General features: G+C 49.2%; 1 protein-coding gene across 1 annotated transcript; it reads right to left on the minus strand.

Moving 5' to 3' along the window:
- Positions 1-251: 251 nt before the first annotated feature.
- On the minus strand, positions 252-23,749 carry ST8SIA1 (ST8 alpha-N-acetyl-neuraminide alpha-2,8-sialyltransferase 1). Its single transcript, XM_072132172.1, has 4 exons — positions 23,607-23,749; positions 10,172-10,281; positions 3,381-3,473; positions 252-1,706 (listed from the first exon to the last, which is right to left on the minus strand). The coding sequence occupies exons 1-4, from the start codon at positions 23,706-23,708 to the stop codon at positions 1,229-1,231; spliced, it is 783 nt and encodes a 260-aa protein (XP_071988273.1). The 5' UTR covers positions 23,709-23,749; the 3' UTR covers positions 252-1,228.

The raw sequence follows: 23,749 nt of genomic DNA on the forward strand, positions 1-23,749 counted from the left end.
GACTTGCGTCTCCTTCCAGCCTTATATACTATGATACTATGAGATATTGTATATAATAGGGGAGGGACGAGCCGTGTTTTTTGTGTATTTTCGGATTGTTGTGTTTTCTGTGCTGCAGGATGTGATGTGTACATGAGGATTTCCTCGCAGTTACACGGACACTTGTATTGTTCTCCTGTATCCGCAGTCGTGTGGTTGTATCTCTGGACACTTTCCTTGTGTGTAAGAAATCACTGCTGATACATTCGAGGTTGACAATGAATTCACATTTTAATATTCACATTGCCGCAGCTCTGGTTTGCGCCTAAATCCAGCTGAAGATTTTGGATTATTGCAGGATGAAGGCGGCGGAGTTACGTCTGCGAGGGATAGCGCTGATTATACTGTCATGCTGCGCACAATACACATCTCGTGCAGTAAGACCTAGGAGCTGCGAGTCCACGGCTGAGGAACCGTTACATTGTATCAGTGCATGGGAAGAGAGATGTAGCAGTAGCCACCAGTCGCTGTCCGCCCCCAGCCGCCCCCGTAGCGCGGACGCACCCAGCCGCCCCCGTAGCGCGGACGCACCCAGCCGCCCCCGTAGCGCGGACGCACCCAGCCGCCCCCGTAGCGCGGACGCACCCAGCCGCCCCCGTAGCGCGGACGCACCCAGCCGCCCCCGTAGCGCGGACGCACCCAACCGCCCCCGTAGCGCGGACGCACCCAACCGCCCCCGTAGCGCGGACGCACCAAGCCGCCCCCGTAGCGCGGACGCACCCAGCCGCCATCGCCCTGCGGCCTCAATAACCCTTCACAGTCGTCAGACACATAGGACACACATGCGGAGAAGAGGGATGCAGACGTGCAGTGACCGCAGACCCAACACACAACAAGACGAACAACCAACGCGGCGTCATGCAGCGCCTCGCTCGCCTCCCTCCCGGGTGTGCATGAGGTCTAAAAATGATCAGCTGGTTTGGTCAGAGGCCGCTTAAGGCATTGCAAATCATAGTCCCAGCGTCTGTACAGGAAATAAAAAAGCTGGTGTCGGACGCTCGCATCTCCACGATTTGTAAAAAAATTCTACATTCATCTCTAAAACAATCTAATCAGCAGCCAAAAAAATTGTTTAAAAAAGTTTGGCTCCCTCCCGGGGAGTCCTGGAGGCGGGAGGGGGCGGGGTTTGGCACTTTAGTCACCAGTCTTTGCATCCAGTGTGGAGGGTCGGGGGTCCCCGCAGTCACATTCATTGAGGTTCATTGGGGTCACACTGTCCCAGCTGCACCCGCAGGATCCCCGATTTGTGCAGTAACCAGAGCTGCAGGAACTCCTCGGGCATGGAGTGGAAGCCGCGGAGCGGTGGGACATCGTCGTAGTAGTGGTGCCGGATGGGGCTCCCCTTCAGGTCTATCTGGAAGGGCCAGAATCCGTAGACGGTGACCTCCTCGCACAGGCTCAGGGCGGCACTGACCATGAAGAGGCCGGTGGACAGCCGCTTGGAGTGGACTCCCTTGTTCTTCCAGAACTTGCCCACATTGCGCAGGAAGTTGGGGTTGGCAAAGAGCACGGACTGGTTGGCTCTGAAGTCGGTCAGGGTGTAGTAAGCCCTCAGCGACGGCCCGGTGCCGTGACGCATGGAGAACGCTGGCATGTACACAAAGCTGGACTTGTAGACCTTCAGACTCTCCACAAAGGACCTCCGCGACCACAGAAGATTCTGGAACCTAGAGAGAAGAAGAAAGTTACAATGTATCAGTCACAGCTGTGCTCACAGCGCCAGGGTGGGGGCTACAAGGATCTGCACTGTGAGGAGCAGAGGCCACGGGGATCTGCACTGTGAGGAGCAGAGGCCACGGGGATCTGTACCGGGAGGAGCGGAGGCCACGGGGATCTGTACCGGGAGGAGCGGAGGCCACGGGGATCTGTACCGGGAGGAGCGGAGACCACGGGGATCTGTACCGGGAGGAGCGGAGACCACGGGATCTGTACCGGGAGGAGCGGAGACCACGGGGATAACCACTATGATGACCTCTCTGTGCTCCCCTCTGTATGATGACCTCTCTGTGCTCCCTCTGTATGATGACCTCTCTGTGCTCCCCCCTGTATGATGACCTCTCTGAGCCCCCCATGTATGATGACCTCTCTGTGCTCCCCCCCTGTATGATGACCTCTGTGCCCCCCCCTGTATGATGACCTCTCTGTGCTCCCTCTGTATGATGACCTCTCTGTGCTCCCCCCCCCTGTATGATGACCTCTGTGCCCCCCCCTGTATGATGACCTCTCTGTGCTCCCCCCTGTATGATGACCTCTCTGTGCTCCCCCCTGTATGATGACCTCTCTGTGCCCTCCCCTGTATGATGACCTCTCTGTGCTCCCCCCTGTATGATGACCTCTCTGTGCTCCCCCCTGTATGATGACCTCTCTGTGCTCCCCCCTGTATGATGACCTCTCTGTGCTCCCCCCTGTATGATGACCTCTCTGTGCTCCCCCCTGTATGATGACCTCTCTGTGCCCTCCCCTGTATGATGACCTCTCTGTGCTCCCCCCTGTATGATGACCTCTCTGTGCTCCCCCCTGTATGATGACCTCTCTGTGCTCCCCCCCTGTATGATGACCTCTCTGTGCTCCCCCCTGTATGATGACCTCTCTGTGCTCCCCCCTGTATGATGACCTCTCTGTGCTCCCCCCCTGTATGATGACCTCTCTGTGCTCCCCCCTGTATGATGACCTCTCTGTGCTCCCCCCCTGTATGATGACCTCTCTGTGCTCCCCCCCTGTATGATGACCTCTCTGTGCTCCCCCCCTGTATGATGACCTCTCTGTGCTCCCCCCTGTATGATGATCTCTCTGTGCTCCCCCCTGTATGATGACCTCTCTGTGCCCCCCCTGTATGATGACCTCTCTGTGCTCCCCCCTGTATGATGACCTCTCTGTGCTCCCCCCTGTATGATGATCTCTCTGTGCTCCCCCCTGTATAATGACCTCTCTGTGCTCCCCCCTGTATGATGACCTCTCTGTGCTCCCCCCCTGTATGATGACCTCTCTGTGCTCCCCCCTGTATGATGACCTCTCTGTGCTCCCCCTGTATGATGACCTCTCTGTGACCCTGGTTATCGCCTCCTTCCTCCTTCATCTCCATTCTCTCCTTGGCTGCAGTTAACACCCGATCACCCCGAAACCCTGCACCCGTATCTGATGTCACCTTCCTGTTCTGCACCGATCATCCTCCTGATACACTGTGACGGAGACTCAGCTCTGCTCTCCCTGCAGTGCAGAGCAAGTAACACAAGCTGCAGCCCCACAGCCGTCATACAGAAGAAGGGGCCGAGGGGTGCGGGGGGACAACCTACCACTGACCCCAGAGCCCCCAGTACAGAGGAGAAGGGGACAGGACCTACCTCTTATCTATGATGGACGGATTCACAGTCACCAACTGCGTCTGTGTCCCCACATCAGGAGTGTAGTCACCGGTCAGAGGGGGGAGGTTACACCTAGAGGTCAGAGAGCATGGGGGAGGAATACCCAGGTTATAGCGGCTGTACATATATCACTATATACAGGAGATCCCCAGGTTATACCGGCTGTACATATATCATTATATACAGGAGATCCCCAGGTTATACCGGCTGTACATATATCACTATATACAGGAGATCCCCAGGTTATACCGGCTGTACATATATCATTATATACAGGAGATCCCCAGGTTATACCGGCTGTACATATATCATTATATACAGGAGATCCCCAGGTTATACCGGCTGTACATATATCATTATATACAGGAGATCCCCAGGTTATACCGGCTGTACATATATCATTATATACAGGAGATCCCCAGGTTATACCAGCTGTACATATATCATTATATATAGGAGATCCCCAGGTTATACCGGCTGTACATATATCACTATATACAGGAGATCCCCAGGTTATACCGGCTGTACATATATCATTATATACAGGAGATCCCCAGGTTATACCAGCTGTACATATATCATTATATACAGGAGACCCCCAGGTTATACCGGCTGTACATATATCACTATATACAGGAGATCCCCAGGTTATACCAGCTGTACATATATCATTATATACAGGAGATCCCCAGGTTATACCAGCCGTACATATATAATTATATACAGGAGATCCCCAGGTTATACCGGCTGTACATATATCATTATATACAGGAGATCCCCAGGTTATACCAGCTGTACATATATCATTATATACAGGAGATCCCCAGGTTATACCGGCTGTACATATATCATTATATACAGGAGATCCCCAGGTTATACCGGCTGTACATATATCATTATATACAGGAGATCCCCAGGTTATACCGGCTGTACATATATCATTATATACAGGAGATCCCCAGGTTATACCGGCTGTACATATATCATTATATACAGGAGATCCCCAGGTTATAGCGGCTGTACATATATCATTATATACAGGAGACCCCCAGGTTATACCGGCTGTACATATATCATTATATACAGGAGATCCCCGGGTTATACCGGCTGTACATATATCATTATATACAGGAGATCCCCAGGTCATACCGGCTGTACATATATCACTATATACAGGAGATCCCCAGGTTATACCGGCTGTACATATATCACTATATACAGGAGATCCCCGGGTTATACCGGCTGTACATATATCATTATATACAGGAGATCCCCGGGTTATACCGGCTGTACATATATCATTATATACAGGAGATCCCCAGGTTATACCGGCTGTACATATATCATTATATACAGGAGATCCCCAGGTTATACCGGCTGTACATATATCATTATATACAGGAGATCCCCAGGTTATACCGGCTGTACATATATCATTATATACAGGAGATCCCCAGGTTATACCGGCTGTACATATATCATTATATACAGGAGACCCCCAGGTTATAGCGGCTGTACATATATCATTATATACAGGAGATCCCCAGGTTATACCGGCTGTACATATATAATTATATACAGGAGATCCCCAGGTTATACCGGCTGTACATATATCACTATATACAGGAGATCCCCAGGTTATACCGGCTGTACATATATCATTATATACAGGAGATCCCCAGGTTATACCAGCTGTACATATATAATTATATACAGGAGATCCCCAGGTTATACCGGCTGTACATATATCATTATATACAGGAGATCCCCAGGTTATACCGGCTGTACATATATCATTATATACAGGAGATCCCCAGGTTATACCGGCTGTACATATATCATTATATACAGGAGATCCCCAGGTTATACCGGCTGTACATATATCATTATATACAGGAGATCCCCAGGTTATACCGGCTGTACATATATCATTATATACAGGAGATCCCCAGGTTATACCGGCTGTACATATATCATTATATACAGGAGATCCCCAGGTTATACCGGCTGTACATATATCATTATATACAGGAGATCCCCAGGTCATACCGGCTGTACATATATCATTATATACAGGAGATCCCCAGGTCATACCGGCTGTACATATATCATTATATACAGGAGATCCCCAGGTCATACCGGCTGTACATATATCATTATATACAGGAGATCCCCAGGTCATACCGGCTGTACATATATCACTATATACAGGAGATCCCCAGGTTATACCGGCTGTACATATATCACTATATACAGGAGATCCCCAGGTTATACCGGCTGTACATATATCACTATATACAGGAGATCCCCAGGTTATAGCGGCTGTACATATATCACTATACACAGGAGATCCCCAGGTTATACCGGCTGTACATATATCATTATACACAGGAGATCCACAGGTTATACCGGCTGTACATATATCATTATATACAGGAGATCCCCAGGTTATACCGGCTGTACATATATCATTATATACAGGAGATCCCCAGGTTATACCGGCTGTACATATATCACTATATACAGGAGATCCCCAGGTTATACCGGCTGTACATATATCATTATATACAGGAGATCCCCAGGTTATACCGGCTGTACATATATCATTATATACAGGAGATCCCCAGGTTATACCGGCTGTACATATATCATTATATACAGGAGATCCCCAGGTTATACCGGCTGTACATATATCATTATATACAGGAGATCCCCAGGTTATACCGGCTGTACATATATCATTATATACAGGAGATCCCCAGGTTATAGCGGCTGTACATATATCATTATATACAGGAGAGCCCCAGGTTATACCGGCTGTACATATATCATTATATACAGGAGATCCCCAGGTTATACCGGCTGTACATATATCATTATATACAGGAGATCCCCAGGTTATACCGGCTGTACATATATCATTATATACAGGAGAGCCCCAGGTTATACCGGCTGTACATATATCATTATATAAAGGAGATGCCCAGGTTATACCGGCTGTACATATATCACTATATACAGGAGATCCCCAGGTTATACCGGCTGTACATATATCATTATATACAGGAGATCCCCAGGTTATACCGGCTGTACATATATCATTATATACAGGGGATCCCCAGGTTATACCGGCTGTACATATATCATTATATACAGGAGATCCCCAGGTTATACCGGCTGTACATATATCATTATATACAGGAGATCCCCAGGTTATACCAGCTGTACATATATCATTATATACAGGAGATCCCCAGGTTATACCGGCTGTACATATATCATTATATACAGGAGATCCCCAGGTTATAGCGGCTGTACATATATCATTATATACAGGGGATCCCCAGGTTATACCGGCTGTACATATATCATTATATACAGGAGATCCCCAGGTTATACCAGCTGTACATATATCATTATATACAGGAGATCCCCAGGTTATACCGGCTGTACATATATCATTATATACAGGAGATCCCCAGGTTATACCGGCTGTACATATATCACTATATACAGGAGATCCCCAGGTTATACCAGCTGTACATATATCATTATATACAGGAGATCCCCAGGTTATACCGGCTGTACATATATCATTATATACAGGAGATCCCCAGGTTATACCGGCTGTACATATATCATTATATACAGGAGATCCCCAGGTTATAGCGGCTGTACATATATCATTATATACAGGGGATCCCCAGGTTATACCGGCTGTACATATATCATTATATACAGGAGATCCCCAGGTTATACCGGCTGTACATATATTACTATATACAGGAGATCCCCAGGTTATAGCGGCTGTACATATATCATTATATACAGGAGATCCCCAGGTTATACCGGCTGTACATATATCATTATATACAGGAGATCCCCAGGTTATACCGGCTGTACATATATCATTATATACAGGAGATCCCCAGGTTATACCAGCTGTACATATATCATTATATACAGGAGATCCCCAGGTTATACCAGCTGTACATATATCATTATATACAGGAGATCCCCAGGTTATACCGGCTGTACATATATCATTATATACAGGAGAGCCCCAGGTTATACCGGCTGTACATATATCATTATATACAGGAGATCCCCAGGTTATACCGGCTGTACATATATCATTATATACAGGAGATCCCCAGGTTATACCGGCTGTACATATATCACTATATACAGGAGATCCCCGGGTTATACCAGCTGTACATATATCATTATATACAGGAGATCCCCAGGTTATACCGGCTGTACATATATCATTATATACAGGAGATCCCCAGGTTATACCGGCTGTACATATATCATTATATACAGGAGATCCCCGGGTTATACCAGCTGTACATATATCATTATATACAGGGGATCCCCAGGTTATACCGGCTGTACATATATCATTATATACAGGAGATCCCCAGGTTATACCGGCTGTACATATATCATTATATACAGGAGATCCCCAGGTTATACCGGCTGTACATATATCATTATAAACAGGAGGTCCCCAGGTTATACCGGCTGTACATATATCATTATATACAGGAGATCCCCAGGTTATACCAGCTGTACATATATCACTATATACAGGAGATCCCCAGGTTATACCAGCTGTACAAATATCATTATATACAGGGGATCCCCAGGTTATACCGGCTGTACATATATCATTATATACAGGAGATCCCCAGGTTATACCGGCTGTACATGTATCATTATATACAGGAGATCTCCAGGTTATACCGGCTGTACATATATCACTATATACAGGAGATCCCCAGGTTATACCGGCTGTACATATATCATTATATACAGGAGATCCCCAGGTTATACCGGCTGTACATATATCATTATATACAGGAGATCTCCAGGTTATACCGGCTGTACATATATCACTATATACAGGAGATCCCCAGGTTATACCGGCTGTACATATATCACTATATACAGGAGATCCCCAGGTTATACCGGCTGTACATATATCATTATATACAGGAGATCCCCAGGTTATACCGGCTGTACATATATCATTATATACAGGAGATCCCCAGGTTATACCGGCTGTACATATATCATTATATACAGGAGATCCCCAGGTTATACCGGCTGTACATATATCATTATATACAGGAGATCCCCAGGTTATACCGGCTGTACATATATCATTATATACAGGAGATCCCCAGGTTATACCGGCTGTACATATATCATTATATACAGGAGACCCCCAGGTTATACCGGCTGTACATATATCATTATATACAGGAGATCCCCAGGTTATACCGACTGTACATATATCATTATATACAGGAGATCCCCAGGTTATACCGGCTGTACATATATCATTATATACAGGAGATCCCCAGGTTATACCAGCTGTACATATATCATTATATACAGGAGATCCCCAGGTTATACCGGCTGTACATATATCATTATATACAGGAGATCCCCAGGTTATACCGGCTGTACATATATCATTATATACAGGAGATCCCCAGGTTATACCGGCTGTACATATATCATTATATACAGGAGATCCCCAGGTTATACCGGCTGTACATATATCATTATATACAGGAGATCCCCAGGTTATACCGGCTGTACATATATCATTATATACAGGAGATCCCCAGGTTATACCGGCTGTACATATATCATTATATACAGGAGATCCCCAGGTTATACCGGCTGTACATATATCATTATATACAGGAGATCCCCAGGTTATACCGGCTGTACATATATCATTATATACAGGAGATCCCCAGGTTATAGCGGCTGTACATATATCATTATATACAGGAGATCCCCAGGTTATAGCGGCTGTACATATATCATTATATACAGGAGATCCCCAGGTTATACCGGCTGTACATATATCATTATATACAGGAGATCCCCAGGTTATACCGGCTGTACACATATCATTATATACAGAAGATCCCCAGGTTATACCGGCTGTACATATATCATTATATACAGGAGATCCCCAGGTTATACCGGCTGTACATATATCATTATATACAGGAGATCCCCAGGTTATACCGGCTGTACATATATCATTATATACAGGAGATCCCCAGGTTATACCGGCTGTACATATATCATTATATACAGGAGATCCCCAGGTTATACCGGCCGTACATATATCATTATAAACAGGAGATCCCCAGGTTATACCGGCTGTACATATATCATTATATACAGGAGATCCCCAGGTTATACCGGCTGTACATATATCATTATATACAGGAGATCCCCAGGTTATACCGGCTGTACATATATCACTATATACAGGAGATCCCCAGGTTATACCGGCTGTACATATATCATTATATACAGGAGATCCCCAGGTTATACCGGCTGTACATATATCATTATATACAGGAGATCCCCAGGTTATACCAGCTGTACATATATCATTATATACAGGAGATCCCCAGGTTATACCGGCTGTACATATATCATTATATACAGGAGATCCCCAGGTTATACCGGCTGTACATATATCATTATATACAGGAGATCCCCAGGTTATAGCGGCTGTACATATACCATTATATACAGGAGATCCCCAGGTTATACCGGCTGTACATATATCATTATATACAGGAGATCCCCAGGTTATACCGGCTGTACATATATCATTATATACAGGAGATCCCCAGGTTATACCGGCTGTACATATCACACAGCAGATGCTCGGGTTGTACAGACAGATGGATGTGAGTGGAGTCTCTGGGGGTCAGGTTGTTACTTACCGAATAACAAAATCTGCCTGATCGATCTGTCTCCCGCACCGGCTGCCCTTCAGGATCCCCCCATTCCCCACCACAGAGCAGCGCTTCAGGGGCAGCCTTATTGGCGTATCCTAGCAACAGAGAGAGAGGATAGTCAGTGACATCAGCCTTCAGGAGACGATACAATGGGCCGCATGCATCACAGTTGTGGTGCCTGAATTATCACAAGTTACAACCATCAGTGATTGGCTGAGCTCCGCCCTCTTATTAATCACTTGTGAGTCTCAGCAGGGGCTTCTCCTGGAGGGGATCCCCCAGTGCCGATCTACTGCTGCCCCCCTGTAATTCTGCCCAGTATCCTCCGCATACACCAGTGTGGTCATCCTGCTACACAGGACACTTCTCTGTACTGTCTCTCCCCCTCTCTCTGCTCTTCTATCCTGCTACACAGGACACTTCTCTGTACTGTCTCTCCCCCTCTCCCTGCTCTTCTATCCTGCTACACAGGACACTTCTCTGTACTGTCTCTCCCCCTCCCCCTGCTCTTCTATCCTGCTACACAGGACACTTCTCTGTACTGTCTCTCCCCCTCTCCCTGCTCTTCTATTCTGATACACAGGACACTTCTCTGCACTGTCTCTCCCCCTCTCCCTGCTCTTCTATCCTGCTACACAGGACACTTCTCTGCACTGTCTCTCCCCTCCCCCTACTCTTCTATCCTGCTACACAGGACACTTCTCTGTACTGTCTCTCCCCTCTCTCTGCTCTTCTATCCTGCTACACAGGACACTTCTCTGTACTGTCTCCCCCTCTCCCTGCTCTTCTATCCTGCTACACAGGACACTTCTCTGAACTGTCTCTCCTCCTCTCCCTGCTCTTCTCTCCTGCTACACAGGACACTTCTCTGAACTGTCTCTCCTCCTCTCCCTGCTCTTCTATCCTGCTACATGGGACACTTCTCTGTACTGTTTCTCCTCCTTTCCCTGCTCTTCAATCCTGCTACACGGGACACTTCTCTGAACTGTCTCTCCCCTCTCTCTGCTCTTCAATCCTGCTACACAGGACACTTCTCTGTACTGTCTCTCCCCTCTCTCTGCTCTTCAATCCTGCTACACGGGACACTTCTCTGTACTGTCTCTCCCCCTCTCCCTGCTCTTCTATCCTGATACACAGGACACTTCTCTGTACTGCCTCTCCCCTCTCTCTGCTCTTCTATCCTGCTACACAGGACACTTCTCTGTACTGCCTCTCCCCCTCTCCCTGCTCTTCTATCCTGCTACACAGGACACTTCTCTGTACTGCCTCTCCCCTCTCTCTGCTCTTCTATCCTGCTACACAGGACACTTCTCTGTACTGCCTCTCTCCCTCTCCCTGCTCTTCTATCCTGCTACACAGGACACTTCTCTGTACTGCCTCTCCCCTCTCTCTGCTCTTCTATCCTGATACACAGGACACTTCTCTGTACTGTCTCTCCCTGCTCTTCTATCCTGCTACACAGGACACTTCTCTGTACTGTCTCTCCCCCTCTCCCTGCTCTTCTATCCTGCTACACAGGACACTTCTCTGTACTGTCTCTCCCCCTCACCCTGCTCTTCTATCCTGCTACACAGGACACTTCTCTGTACTGCCTCTCCCCTCTCTCTGCTCTTCTATCCTGCTACACAGGACATTTCTCTGTACTGTCTCTCCTCCTCTCCCTGCTCTTCTATCCTGCTACACAGGACACTTCTCTGTACTGTCTCTCCCTGCTCTTCTATCCTGCTACACAGGACACTTCTCTGTACTGTCTCTCCCCTCTCTCTGCTCTTCTATCCTGCTACACAGGACACTTCTCTGTACTGTCTCTCCCCCTCTCTCTGCTCTTCTATCCTGCTACACAGGACACTTCTCTGTACTGTCTCTCCCCTCTCCCTGCTCTTCTATCCTGCTACACAGGACACTTCTCTGTACTGCCTCTCCCCTCTCTCTGCTCTTCTATCCTGATACACAGGACACTTCTCTGTACTGTCTCTCCCCTCTCCCTGCTCTTCTATCCTGATACACAGGACACTTCTCTGTACTGCCTCTCCCCCTTCCCTGCTCTTCTATCCTGATACACGGGACACTTCTCTGTACTGTCTCTCCCCCTCTCCCTGCTCTATTATCCTGCTACACAGAACACTTCTCTGTACTGTCTCTCTCCCTCTCCCTGTTCTTCTATCCTGCTACACAGGACACTTCTCTGTACTGTCTCTCCCCCTCCCCCTGCTCTTCTATCCTCCTACACAGGACACTTCTCTGTACTGTCTCTCCCCCTCTCCCTGCTCTTCTATCCTGCTACATGGGACACTTCTCTGTACTGTCTCTCCCACTCTCCCTGCTGTTCTGTCCTGATACACGGGGACACTTCTCTGTACTGCCTCTCCCCCTCCCCTTGCATTTCTATCCTGCTACACAGGACACTTCTCTGTACTGTCTCTCCCCCTCCCCCTGCTCTTCTATCCTGCTACACAGGACACTTCTCTGTACTGTCTCTCCCTGCTCTTCTATCCTGCTACACAGGACACTTCTCTGTACTGTCTCTCCCCTCTCTCTGCTCTTCTATCCTGCTACACAGGACACTTCTCTGTACTGTCTCTCCCCCTCTCTCTGCTCTTCTATCCTGCTACACAGGACACTTCTCTGTACTGTCTCTCCCCTCTCCCTGCTCTTCTATCCTGCTACACAGGACACTTCTCTGTACTGCCTCTCCCCTCTCTCTGCTCTTCTATCCTGATACACAGGACACTTCTCTGTACTGTCTCTCCCCTCTCCCTGCTCTTCTATCCTGATACACAGGACACTTCTCTGTACTGCCTCTCCCCCTTCCCTGCTCTTCTATCCTGATACACGGGACACTTCTCTGTACTGTCTCTCCCCCTCTCCCTGCTCTATTATCCTGCTACACAGAACACTTCTCTGTACTGTCTCTCTCCCTCTCCCTGTTCTTCTATCCTGCTACACAGGACACTTCTCTGTACTGTCTCTCCCCCTCCCCCTGCTCTTCTATCCTCCTACACAGGACACTTCTCTGTACTGTCTCTCCCCCTCTCCCTGCTCTTCTATCCTGCTACATGGGACACTTCTCTGTACTGTCTCTCCCCCTCTCCCTGCTGTTCTGTCCTGATACACGGGGACACTTCTCTGTACTGCCTCTCCCCCTCCCCTTGCATTTCTATCCTGCTACACAGGACACTTCTCTGTACTGTCTCTCCCCCTCCCCCTGCTCTTCTATCCTCCTACACAGGACACTTCTCTGTACTGTCTCTCCCCCTCTCCCTGCTCTTCTATCCTGCTACATGGGACACTTCTCTGTACTGTCTCTCCCCCTCTCCCTGCTGTTCTGTCCTGATACACGGGGACACTTCTCTGTACTGTCTCTCCTCCTCTCTATGCTTTTCTATCCTGATACACAGGACACTTCTCTGTACTGTCTCTCCCTGCTCTTCTATCCTGCTACACTGGACACTTCTCTGTACTGTCTCTCCCCCTCTCCCTGCTCTTCTATCTTGCTACACAGGACACTTCTCTGTACTGTCTCTCCCCCTCTCCCTGCTCTTCTATCCTGCTACACAGGGACACTTCTCTGTACTGTCTCTCCTCCTCTCCCTGCTCTTCTATCCTGCTACATGGGACACTTCTCTGTACTGTTTCTCCTCCTTTCCCTGCTCTTCAATCCTGCTACACAGGACACTTCTCTGTACTGTCTTTTCTCCTCTCCCTGTTCTTCTATCCTGCTACACAGGACACTTCTCTGTACTGTCTTTTCTCCTCTCCCTGTTCTTCTATCCTGCTACACAGGACACTTCTCTGTACTGTCTCTCCCCCTCTCTCTGCTCTTCTATCCTGCTACACAGGACACTTCTCTGTACTGTCTCTCCCCTCTCCCTGCTCTTCTATCCTGCTACACAGGACACTTCTCTGTACTGCCTCTCCCCTCTCTCTGCTCTTCTATCCTGATACACAGGACACTTCTCTGTACTGTCTCTCCCCTCTCCCTGCTCTTCTATCCTGATACACAGGACACTTCTCTGTACTGCCTCTCCCCCTTCCCTGCTCTTCTATCCTGATACACGGGACACTTCTCTGTACTGTCTCTCCCCCTCTCCCTGCTCTTCTATCCTGCTACACAGAACACTTCTCTGTACTGTCTCTCTCCCTCTCCCTGTTCTTCTATCCTGCTACACAGGACACTTCTCTGTACTGTCTCTCCCCCTCCCCCTGCTCTTCTATCCTCCTACACAGGACACTTCTCTGTACTGTCTCTCCCCCTCTCCCTGCTCTTCTATCCTGCTACATGGGACACTTCTCTGTACTGTCTCTCCCCCTCTCCCTGCTGTTCTGTCCTGATACACGGGGACACTTCTCTGTACTGCCTCTCCCCCTCCCCTTGCATTTCTATCCTGCTACACAGGACACTTCTCTGTACTGTCTCTCCCCCTCCCCCTGCTCTTCTATCCTCCTACACAGGACACTTCTCTGTACTGTCTCTCCCCCTCTCCCTGCTCTTCTATCCTGCTACATGGGACACTTCTCTGTACTGTCTCTCCTCCTCTCCCTGCTGTTCTGTCCTGATACACGGGGACACTTCTCTGTACTGTCTCTCCACCTCTCCCTGCTCTTCTATCCTGATACACAGGGACACTTCTCTGTACTGTCTCTCCTCCTCTCCCTGCTCTTCTATCCTGCTACATGGGACACTTCTCTGTACTGTTTCTCCTCCTCTCTATGCTTTTCTATCCTGATACACAGGACACTTCTCTGTACTGTCTCTCCCTGCTCTTCTATCCTGCTACACTGGACACTTCTCTGTACTGTCTCTCCCCCTCTCCCTGCTCTTCTATCTTGCTACACAGGACACTTCTCTGTACTGTCTCTCCCCCTCTCCCTGCTCTTCTATCCTGCTACACAGGGACACTTCTCTGTACTGTCTTTTCTCCTCTCCCTGTTCTTCTATCCTGCTACATGGGACACTTCTCTGTACTGTTTCGCCTCCTTTCCCTGCTCTTCAATCCTGCTACACAGGGACACTTCTCTGTACTGTCTCTCCTCCTCTCCCTGCTCTTCTATCCTGATACACAGGACACTTCTCTGTACTGTCTCTCCCCTCTCTCTGCTCTTCTATCCTGCTACACAGGACACTTCTCTGTACTGTCTCTCCCCCTCTCTCTGCTCTTCTATCCTGCTACACAGGACACTTCTCTGTACTGCCTCTCCCCCTTCCCTGCTCTTCTATCCTGATACACGGGACACTTCTCTGTACTGTCTCTCCCCCTCACCCTGCTCTTCTATCCTGCTACATGGGACACTTCTCTGTACTGTCTCTCCCCCTCTCCCTGCTGTTCTGTCCTGATACACGGGGACACTTCTCTGTACTGTCTCTCCACCTCTCCCTGCTCTTCTATCCTGATACACAGGGACACTTCTCTGTACTGTCTCTCCTCCTCTCCCTGCTCTTCTATCCTGCTACATGGGACACTTCTCTGTACTGTTTCTCCTCCTCTCTATGCTTTTCTATCCTGATACACAGGACACTTCTCTGTACTGTCTCTCCCTGCTCTTCTATCCTGCTACACTGGACACTTCTCTGTACTGTCTCTCCCCCTCTCCCTGCTCTTCTATCTTGCTACACAGGACACTTCTCTGTACTGTCTCTCCCCCTCTCCCTGCTCTTCTATCCTGCTACACAGGGACACTTCTCTGTACTGTCTCTCCCCCTCTCCCTGCTCTTCTATCCTGATACACAGGACACTTCTCTGTACTGTCTCTCCCCTCTCTCTGCTCTTCTATCCTGCTACACAGGACACTTCTCTGTACTGTCTCTCCCCCTCTCTCTGCTCTTCTATCCTGCTACACAGGACACTTCTCTGTACTGTCTCTCCCCTCTCCCTGCTCTTCTATCCTGCTACACAGGACACTTCTCTGTACTGCCTCTCCCCTCTCTCTGCTCTTCTATCCTGATACACAGGACACTTCTCTGTACTGTCTCTCCTCCTCTCCCTGCTCTTCTATCCTGCTACATGGGACACTTCTCTGTACTGTCTCTCCCCCTCTCCCTGCTGTTCTGTCCTGATACACGGGGACACTTCTCTGTACTGTCTCTCCACCTCTCCCTGCTCTTCTATCCTGCTACATGGGACACTTCTCTGTACTGTCTCTCCCCCTCTCCCTGCTGTTCTGTCCTGATACACGGGGACACTTCCCTGTACTGTCTCTCCACCTCTCCCTGCTCTTCTATCCTGATACACAGGACACTTCTCTGTACTGTCTCTCCTCCTCTCTATGCTTTTCTATCCTGATACACAGGACACTTCTCTGTACTGTCTCTCCCTGCTCTTCTATCCTGCTACACTGGACACTTCTCTGTACTGTCTCTCCCCCTCTCCCTGCTCTTCTATCTTGCTACACAGGACACTTCTCTGTACTGTCTCTCCCCCTCTCCCTGCTCTTCTATCCTGCTACACAGGGACACTTCTCTGTACTGTCTCTCCTCCTCTCCCTGCTCTTCTATCCTGCTACATGGGACACTTCTCTGTACTGTTTCTCCTCCTTTCCCTGCTCTTCAATCCTGCTACACAGGACACTTCTCTGTACTGTCTTTTCTCCTCTCCCTGTTCTTCTATCCTGCTACACAGGACACTTCTCTGTACTGTCTTTTCTCCTCTCTCTGCTCTTCTATCCTGCTACACAGGACACTTCTCTGTACTGTCTCTCCCCCTCTCTCTGCTCTTCTATCCTGCTACACAGGACACTTCTCTGTACTGTCTCTCCCCTCTCCCTGCTCTTCTATCCTGCTACACAGGACACTTCTCTGTACTGCCTCTCCCCTCTCTCTGCTCTTCTATCCTGATACACAGGACACTTCTCTGTACTGTCTCTCCCCTCTCCCTGCTCTTCTATCCTGATACACAGGACACTTCTCTGTACTGCCTCTCCCCCTTCCCTGCTCTTCTATCCTGATACACGGGACACTTCTCTGTACTGTCTCTCCCCCTCTCCCTGCTCTTCTATCCTGCTACACAGAACACTTCTCTGTACTGTCTCTCTCCCTCTCCCTGTTCTTCTATCCTGCTACACAGGACACTTCTCTGTACTGTCTCTCCCCCTCCCCCTGCTCTTCTATCCTCCTACACAGGACACTTCTCTGTACTGTCTCTCCCCCTCTCCCTGCTCTTCTATCCTGCTACATGGGACACTTCTCTGTACTGTCTCTCCCCCTCTCCCTGCTGTTCTGTCCTGATACACGGGGACACTTCTCTGTACTGCCTCTCCCCCTCCCCTTGCATTTCTATCCTGCTACACAGGACACTTCTCTGTACTGTCTCTCCCCCTCCCCCTGCTCTTCTATCCTCCTACACAGGACACTTTTCTGTACTGTCTCTCCCCCTCTCCCTGCTCTTCTATCCTGCTACATGGGACACTTCTCTGTACTGTCTCTCCCCCTCTCCCTGCTGTTCTGTCCTGATACACGGGGACACTTCTCTGTACTGTCTCTCCACCTCTCCCTGCTCTTCTATCCTGATACACAGGGACACTTCTCTGTACTGTCTCTCCTCCTCTCCCTGCTCTTCTATCCTGCTACATGGGACACTTCTCTGTACTGTTTCTCCTCCTCTCTATGCTTTTCTATCCTGATACACAGGACACTTCTCTGTACTGTCTCTCCCTGCTCTTCTATCCTGCTACACTGGACACTTCTCTGTACTGTCTCTCCCCCTCTCCCTGCTCTTCTATCTTGCTACACAGGACACTTCTCTGTACTGTCTCACCCCCTCTCCCTGCTCTTCTATCCTGCTACACAGGGACACTTCTCTGTACTGTCTTTTCTCCTCTCCCTGTTCTTCTATCCTGCTACATGGGACACTTCTCTGTACTGTTTCGCCTCCTTTCCCTGCTCTTCAATCCTGCTACACAGGGACACTTCTCTGTACTGTCTCTCCTCCTCTCCCTGCTCTTCAATCCTGATACACAGGACACTTCTCTGTACTGTCTCTCCCCTCTCTCTGCTCTTCTATCCTGCTACACAGGACACTTCTCTGTACTGTCTCTCCCCCTCTCTCTGCTCTTCTATCCTGCTACACAGGACACTTCTCTGTACTGTCTCTCACCCTCTCTATGCTTTTCTATCCTGATACACAGGACACTTCTCTGTACTGTCTCTCCCCCTCTCCCTGCTCTTCTATCCTGATACACAGGACACTTCTCTGTACTGTCTCTCCCCTCTCTCTGCTCTTCTATCCTGCTACACAGGACACTTCTCTGTACTGTCTCTCCCCCTCTCTCTGCTCTTCTATCCTGCTACACAGGACACTTCTCTGTACTGTCTCTCCCCTCTCCCTGCTCTTCTATCCTGCTACACAGGACACTTCTCTGTACTGCCTCTCCCCTCTCTCTGCTCTTCTATCCTGATACACAGGACACTTCTCTGTACTGTCTCTCCTCCTCTCCCTGCTCTTCTATCCTGCTACATGGGACACTTCTCTGTACTGTTTCTCCTCCTTTCCCTGCTCTTCAATCCTGCTACACAGGACACTTCTCTGTACTGTCTCTCCCCCTCTCTCTGCTCTTCTATCCTGCTACACAGGGACACTTCTCTGTACTCTCTCATCCTTTCCCTGCTCTTCAATCCTGCTACACAGGACAGTTCTCTGTACTGTCTCTCCTCCTCTCCCTGCTCTTCTATCCTGCTACACAGGACACTTCTCTGTACTGTCTTTTCTCCTCTCCCTGCTCTTCTATCCTGCTACATGGGGACACTTCTCTGTACTGTCTCCCCCCCTCTCCCTGCTCTTCTATCCTGCTACATGGGACACTTCTCTGTACTGTTTCTCCTCCTTTCCCTGCTCTTCAATCCTGCTACACAGGGACACTTCTCTGTACTGTCTCTCCTCCTTTCCCTGCTCTTCAATCCTGCTACACAGGACACTTCTCTGTACTGTCTCTCCTCCTCTCCCTGCTCTTCTATCCTGATACACAGGACACTTCTCTGTACTGTCTTTTCTCCTTTCCCTGCTCTTCAATCCTGCTACACAGGGACACTTCTCTGTACTGTCTCCCCTCTCCCTGCTCTTCTATCCTGCTACACAGGACACTTCTCTGTACTGTCTCTCCTCCTCTCCCTGCTCTTCTATCCTGATACACAGGACACTTCTCTGTACTGTCTCTCCCCCTCTCTATGCTTTTCTATCCTGCTACACAGGACACTTCTCTGTACTGTCTCCCCCCTCTCCATGCTCTTCTATCCTACTACACAGGACACTTCTCTGTACTGTCTCTCCCCCTCTCCCTGCTCTTCTATCCTGATACACGGGACACTTCTCTGTACTGTCTCTCCCCCTCTCTATGCTTTTCTATCCTGCTACACAGGACACTTCTCTGTACTGTCTCCCCCCTCTCCATGCTCTTCTATCCTACTACACAGGACACTTCTCTGTACTGTCTCTCCCCCTCTCCCTGCTCTTCTATCCTGATACACAGGACACTTCTCTGTACTGTCTCTCCCCCTCTCTATGCTTTTCTATCCTGCTACACAGGACACTTCTCTGTACTGTCTCCCCCCTCTCCATGCTCTTCTATCCTACTACACAGGACACTTCTCTGTACTGTCTCTCCCCCTCTCCCGGCTCTTCTATCCTGCTACACAGGACACTTCTCTGTACTGTCTCCCCCCCTCTCCCTGCTCTTCTATCCTGCTACACAGGACACTTCTCTGTACTGTCTCTCCCCTCTCCCTGCTCTTCTATCCTGCTACACAGGACACTTCTCTGTACTGTCTCTCCCCCTCTCCCTGCTCTTCTATCCTGCTACACAGGACACTTCTCTGTACTGTCTCTCCCCCTCTCCCTGCTCTTCTATCCTGCTACACAGGACACTTCTCTGTACTGTCTCTCCCCTCTCCCTGCTCTTCTATCCTGCTACACAGGACACTTCTCTGTACTGTCTCTCCCCCTCTCCCTGCTCTTCTATCCTGCTACACAGGACACTTCTCTGTACTGTCTCTCTCCTCTCCCTGCTCTTCTATCCTGCTACACAGGACACTTCTCTGTACTGTCTCTCCCTCTCTCCCTGCTCTTCTATTCTGCTACACAGGACACTTCTCTGTCCTCTCTGCAGTTCCCTCACCCTTCTCTCGTCTCCAGCAATCTGCTTTTGCAGATTATTTGTAAATAGAAGCTCATGAACTGTAAACAGATGCTGCATGTAGTGTAAACATTGGCTAAGCTCTGCTGCTGTACTATACAGGGGATACACTGCTCTGCTGCTGTACTATACAGGGGATACACTGCTCTGCTGCTGTACTATACAGGGGATACACTGCACTGCTGCTGTACTATACAGGGGATACACTGCTCTGCTGCTGTACTATACAGGGGATACACTGCTCTGCTGCTGTACTATACAGGGGATACACTGCTCTGCTGCTGTACTATATAGGGGGATACACTGCACTGCTGCTGTACTATACAGGGGATACACTGCTCTGCTGCTGTACTATACAGGGGATACACTGCTCTGCTGCTGTACTATACAGAGGATACACTGCTCTGCTGCTGTACTATACAGGGGATACACTGCTCTGCTGCTGTACTATACAGGGGATACACTGCACTGCTGCTGTACTATACAGGGGATACACTGCTCTGCTGCTGTACTATACAGGGGATACACTGCTCTGCTGCTGTACTATATAGGGGGATACACTGCACTGCTGCTGTACTATACAGGGGATACACTGCTCTGCTGCTGTACCATACAGGGGATACACTGCTCTGCTGCTGTACTATACAGAGGATACACTGCTCTGCTGCTGTACTATACAGGGGATACACCGCTCTGCTGCTGTACTATACAGGGGATACACCGCTCTGCTGCTGTACTATACAGGGGGATACACTGCTCTGCTGCTGTACTATACAGGGGATACACTGCTCTTCTGCTGTACTATACAGGGGATACACCGCTCTGCTGCTGTACTATACAGGGGATACACTGCTCTGCTGCTGTACTATACAGGGGATACACCGCTCAGCTGCTGTACTATACAGGGGATACACCGCTCTGCTGCTGTACTATACAGGGGATACACCGCTCTGCTGCTGTACTATACAGGGAATACACTGCTCTGCTGCTGTACTATACAAGGGGATACACCGCTCTGCTGCTGTACTATACAGGGGATACACTGCTCTGCTGCTGTACTATACAGGGGATACACTGCTCTGCTGCTGTACTATACAGGGGATACACTGCTCTGCCGCTATACTATACAGGGGATACACTGCTCTGCTGCTGTACTATACAGGGGATACACCGCTCTGCTGCTGTACTATACAAGGGGATACACTGCTCTGCTGCTGTACTATACAGGGGATACACCGCTCTGCTGCTGTACTATACAGGGGATACACCGCTCTGCTGCTGTACTATACAGGGGATACACCGCTCTGCTGCTGTACTATACAGGGGATACACTGCTCTGCTGCTGTACTATACAGGGGATACACCGCTCTGCTGCTGTACTATACAGGGGATACACCGCTCTGCTGCTGTACTATACAGGGGATACACTGCTCTGCTGCTGTACTATACAGGGGATACACTGCTCTGCTGCTGTACTATACAGGGGATACACTGCTCTGCTGCTGTACTATACAGGGGATACACTGCTCTGCTGCTGTACTATACAGGGGATACACTGCTCTGCTGTACTATACAGGGGATACACTGCTCTGCTGCTGTACTATACAGGGGATACACCGCTCTGCTGCTGTACTATACAGGGGATACACTGCTCTGCTGCTGTACTATACAGGATATACACTGCTCTGCTGCTGTACTATACAGGGGATACACTGCTCTGCTGCTGTACTATACAGGGGATACACCGCTCTGCTGCTGTACTATACAGGGGATACACTGCTCTGCTGCTGTACTATACAGGGGATACACTGCTCTGCCGCTATACTATACAGGGGATACACTGCTCTGCTGCTGTACTATACAGGGGATACACTGCTCTGCTGCTGTACTATACAGGGGTTACACCGCTCTGCTGCTGTACTATACAGGGGATACACCGCTCTGCTGCTGTACTATACAGGGGATACACTGCTCTGCTGCTGTACTATACAGGGGATACACTGCTCTGCTGCTGTACTATACAGGGGATACACTGCTCTGCTGTACTATACAGGGGATAAACTGCTCTGCTGCTGTACTATACAGAGGATACACTGCTCTGCTGCTGTACTATACAGGGGATACACTGCTCTGCTGCTGTACTATACAGAGGATACACCGCTCTGCTGCTGTACTGTACAGAGGATACACTGCTCCGCTGCTGTACTATACAGGGGATACACCGCTCTGCTGCTGTACTATACAGGGGATACACCGCTCTGCTGCTGTACTATACAGGGGATACACCGCTCTGCTGCTGTACTATACAGGGGATACACCGCTCTGCTGCTGTACTATACAGGGGATACACCGCTCTGCTGCTGTACTATACAGGGGATACACTGCTCTGCTGCTGTACTATACAGGGGATACACTGCTCTGCTGCTGTACTATACAGGGGATACACCGCTCTGCTGCTGTACTATACAGGGGATACACCGCTCTGCTGCTGTACTATACAGGGGATACACTGCTCTGCTGCTGTACTATACAGGGGATACACCGCTCTGCTGCTGTACTATACAGGGGATACACTGCTCTGCTGCTGTACTATACAGGGGATACACTGCTCTGCTGCTGTACTATACAGGGAATACACTGCTCTGCTGCTGTACTATACAGGGGATGCGCTGCTCTGCTGCTGTACTATACAGGGGATACACTGCTCTGCTGCTGTACTATACAGGGGATACACCGCTCTGCTGCTGTACTATACAGAGGATACACCGCTCTGCTGCTGTACTATACAGGGGATACACTGCTCTGCTGCTGTACTATACAGGGGATACACTGCTCTGCTGCTGTACTATACAGGGGATACACTGCTCTGCTGCTGTACTATACAGGGGATACACCGCTCTGCTGCTGTACTATACAGAGGATACACCGCTCTGCTGCTGTACTATACAGCGGATACACTGCTCTGCTGCTGTACTATACAGGGGATACACCGCTCTGCTGCTGTACTATACAGAGGATACACCGCTCTGCTGCTGTACTATACAGGGGATAATAGATAGATATCACCAGCCATTGATAACCTGCAGCAGATGGGCCCCACTATGGATTTGCATATTAACAAGCTCATTACAATATATGTAAATGAACAGGAAGAAATCTATAACGAGGTGCGGCCTCATTACTCCATCTGAATCTAGGAAAATTGGGTGATGTATAAGTGATTCTGATTGGCTGGTGATTCGCATGCAGCAGAGGGAGTCAGGGGGCACCCAGCTTTCCTGGGTCCTGGGAGACTGACCTGCGGGAAGAGGCTGTAGGTGGCGTTATCTATAGCCAGGGAGTAGAAGAACTCGCCATCAAACCAGAGGCTCTCCCCCGGCACAGCATTCGCCTTCGTCATGCAGAAGAGCCGCCCGGGATCACAGCAATCACTCAACTGCT

Source organism: Engystomops pustulosus, unplaced genomic scaffold (assembly GCF_040894005.1).
Source record: "Engystomops pustulosus unplaced genomic scaffold, aEngPut4.maternal MAT_SCAFFOLD_251, whole genome shotgun sequence".
In the NCBI taxonomy this organism is placed as follows: Eukaryota; Metazoa; Chordata; class Amphibia; order Anura; family Leptodactylidae; genus Engystomops; species Engystomops pustulosus.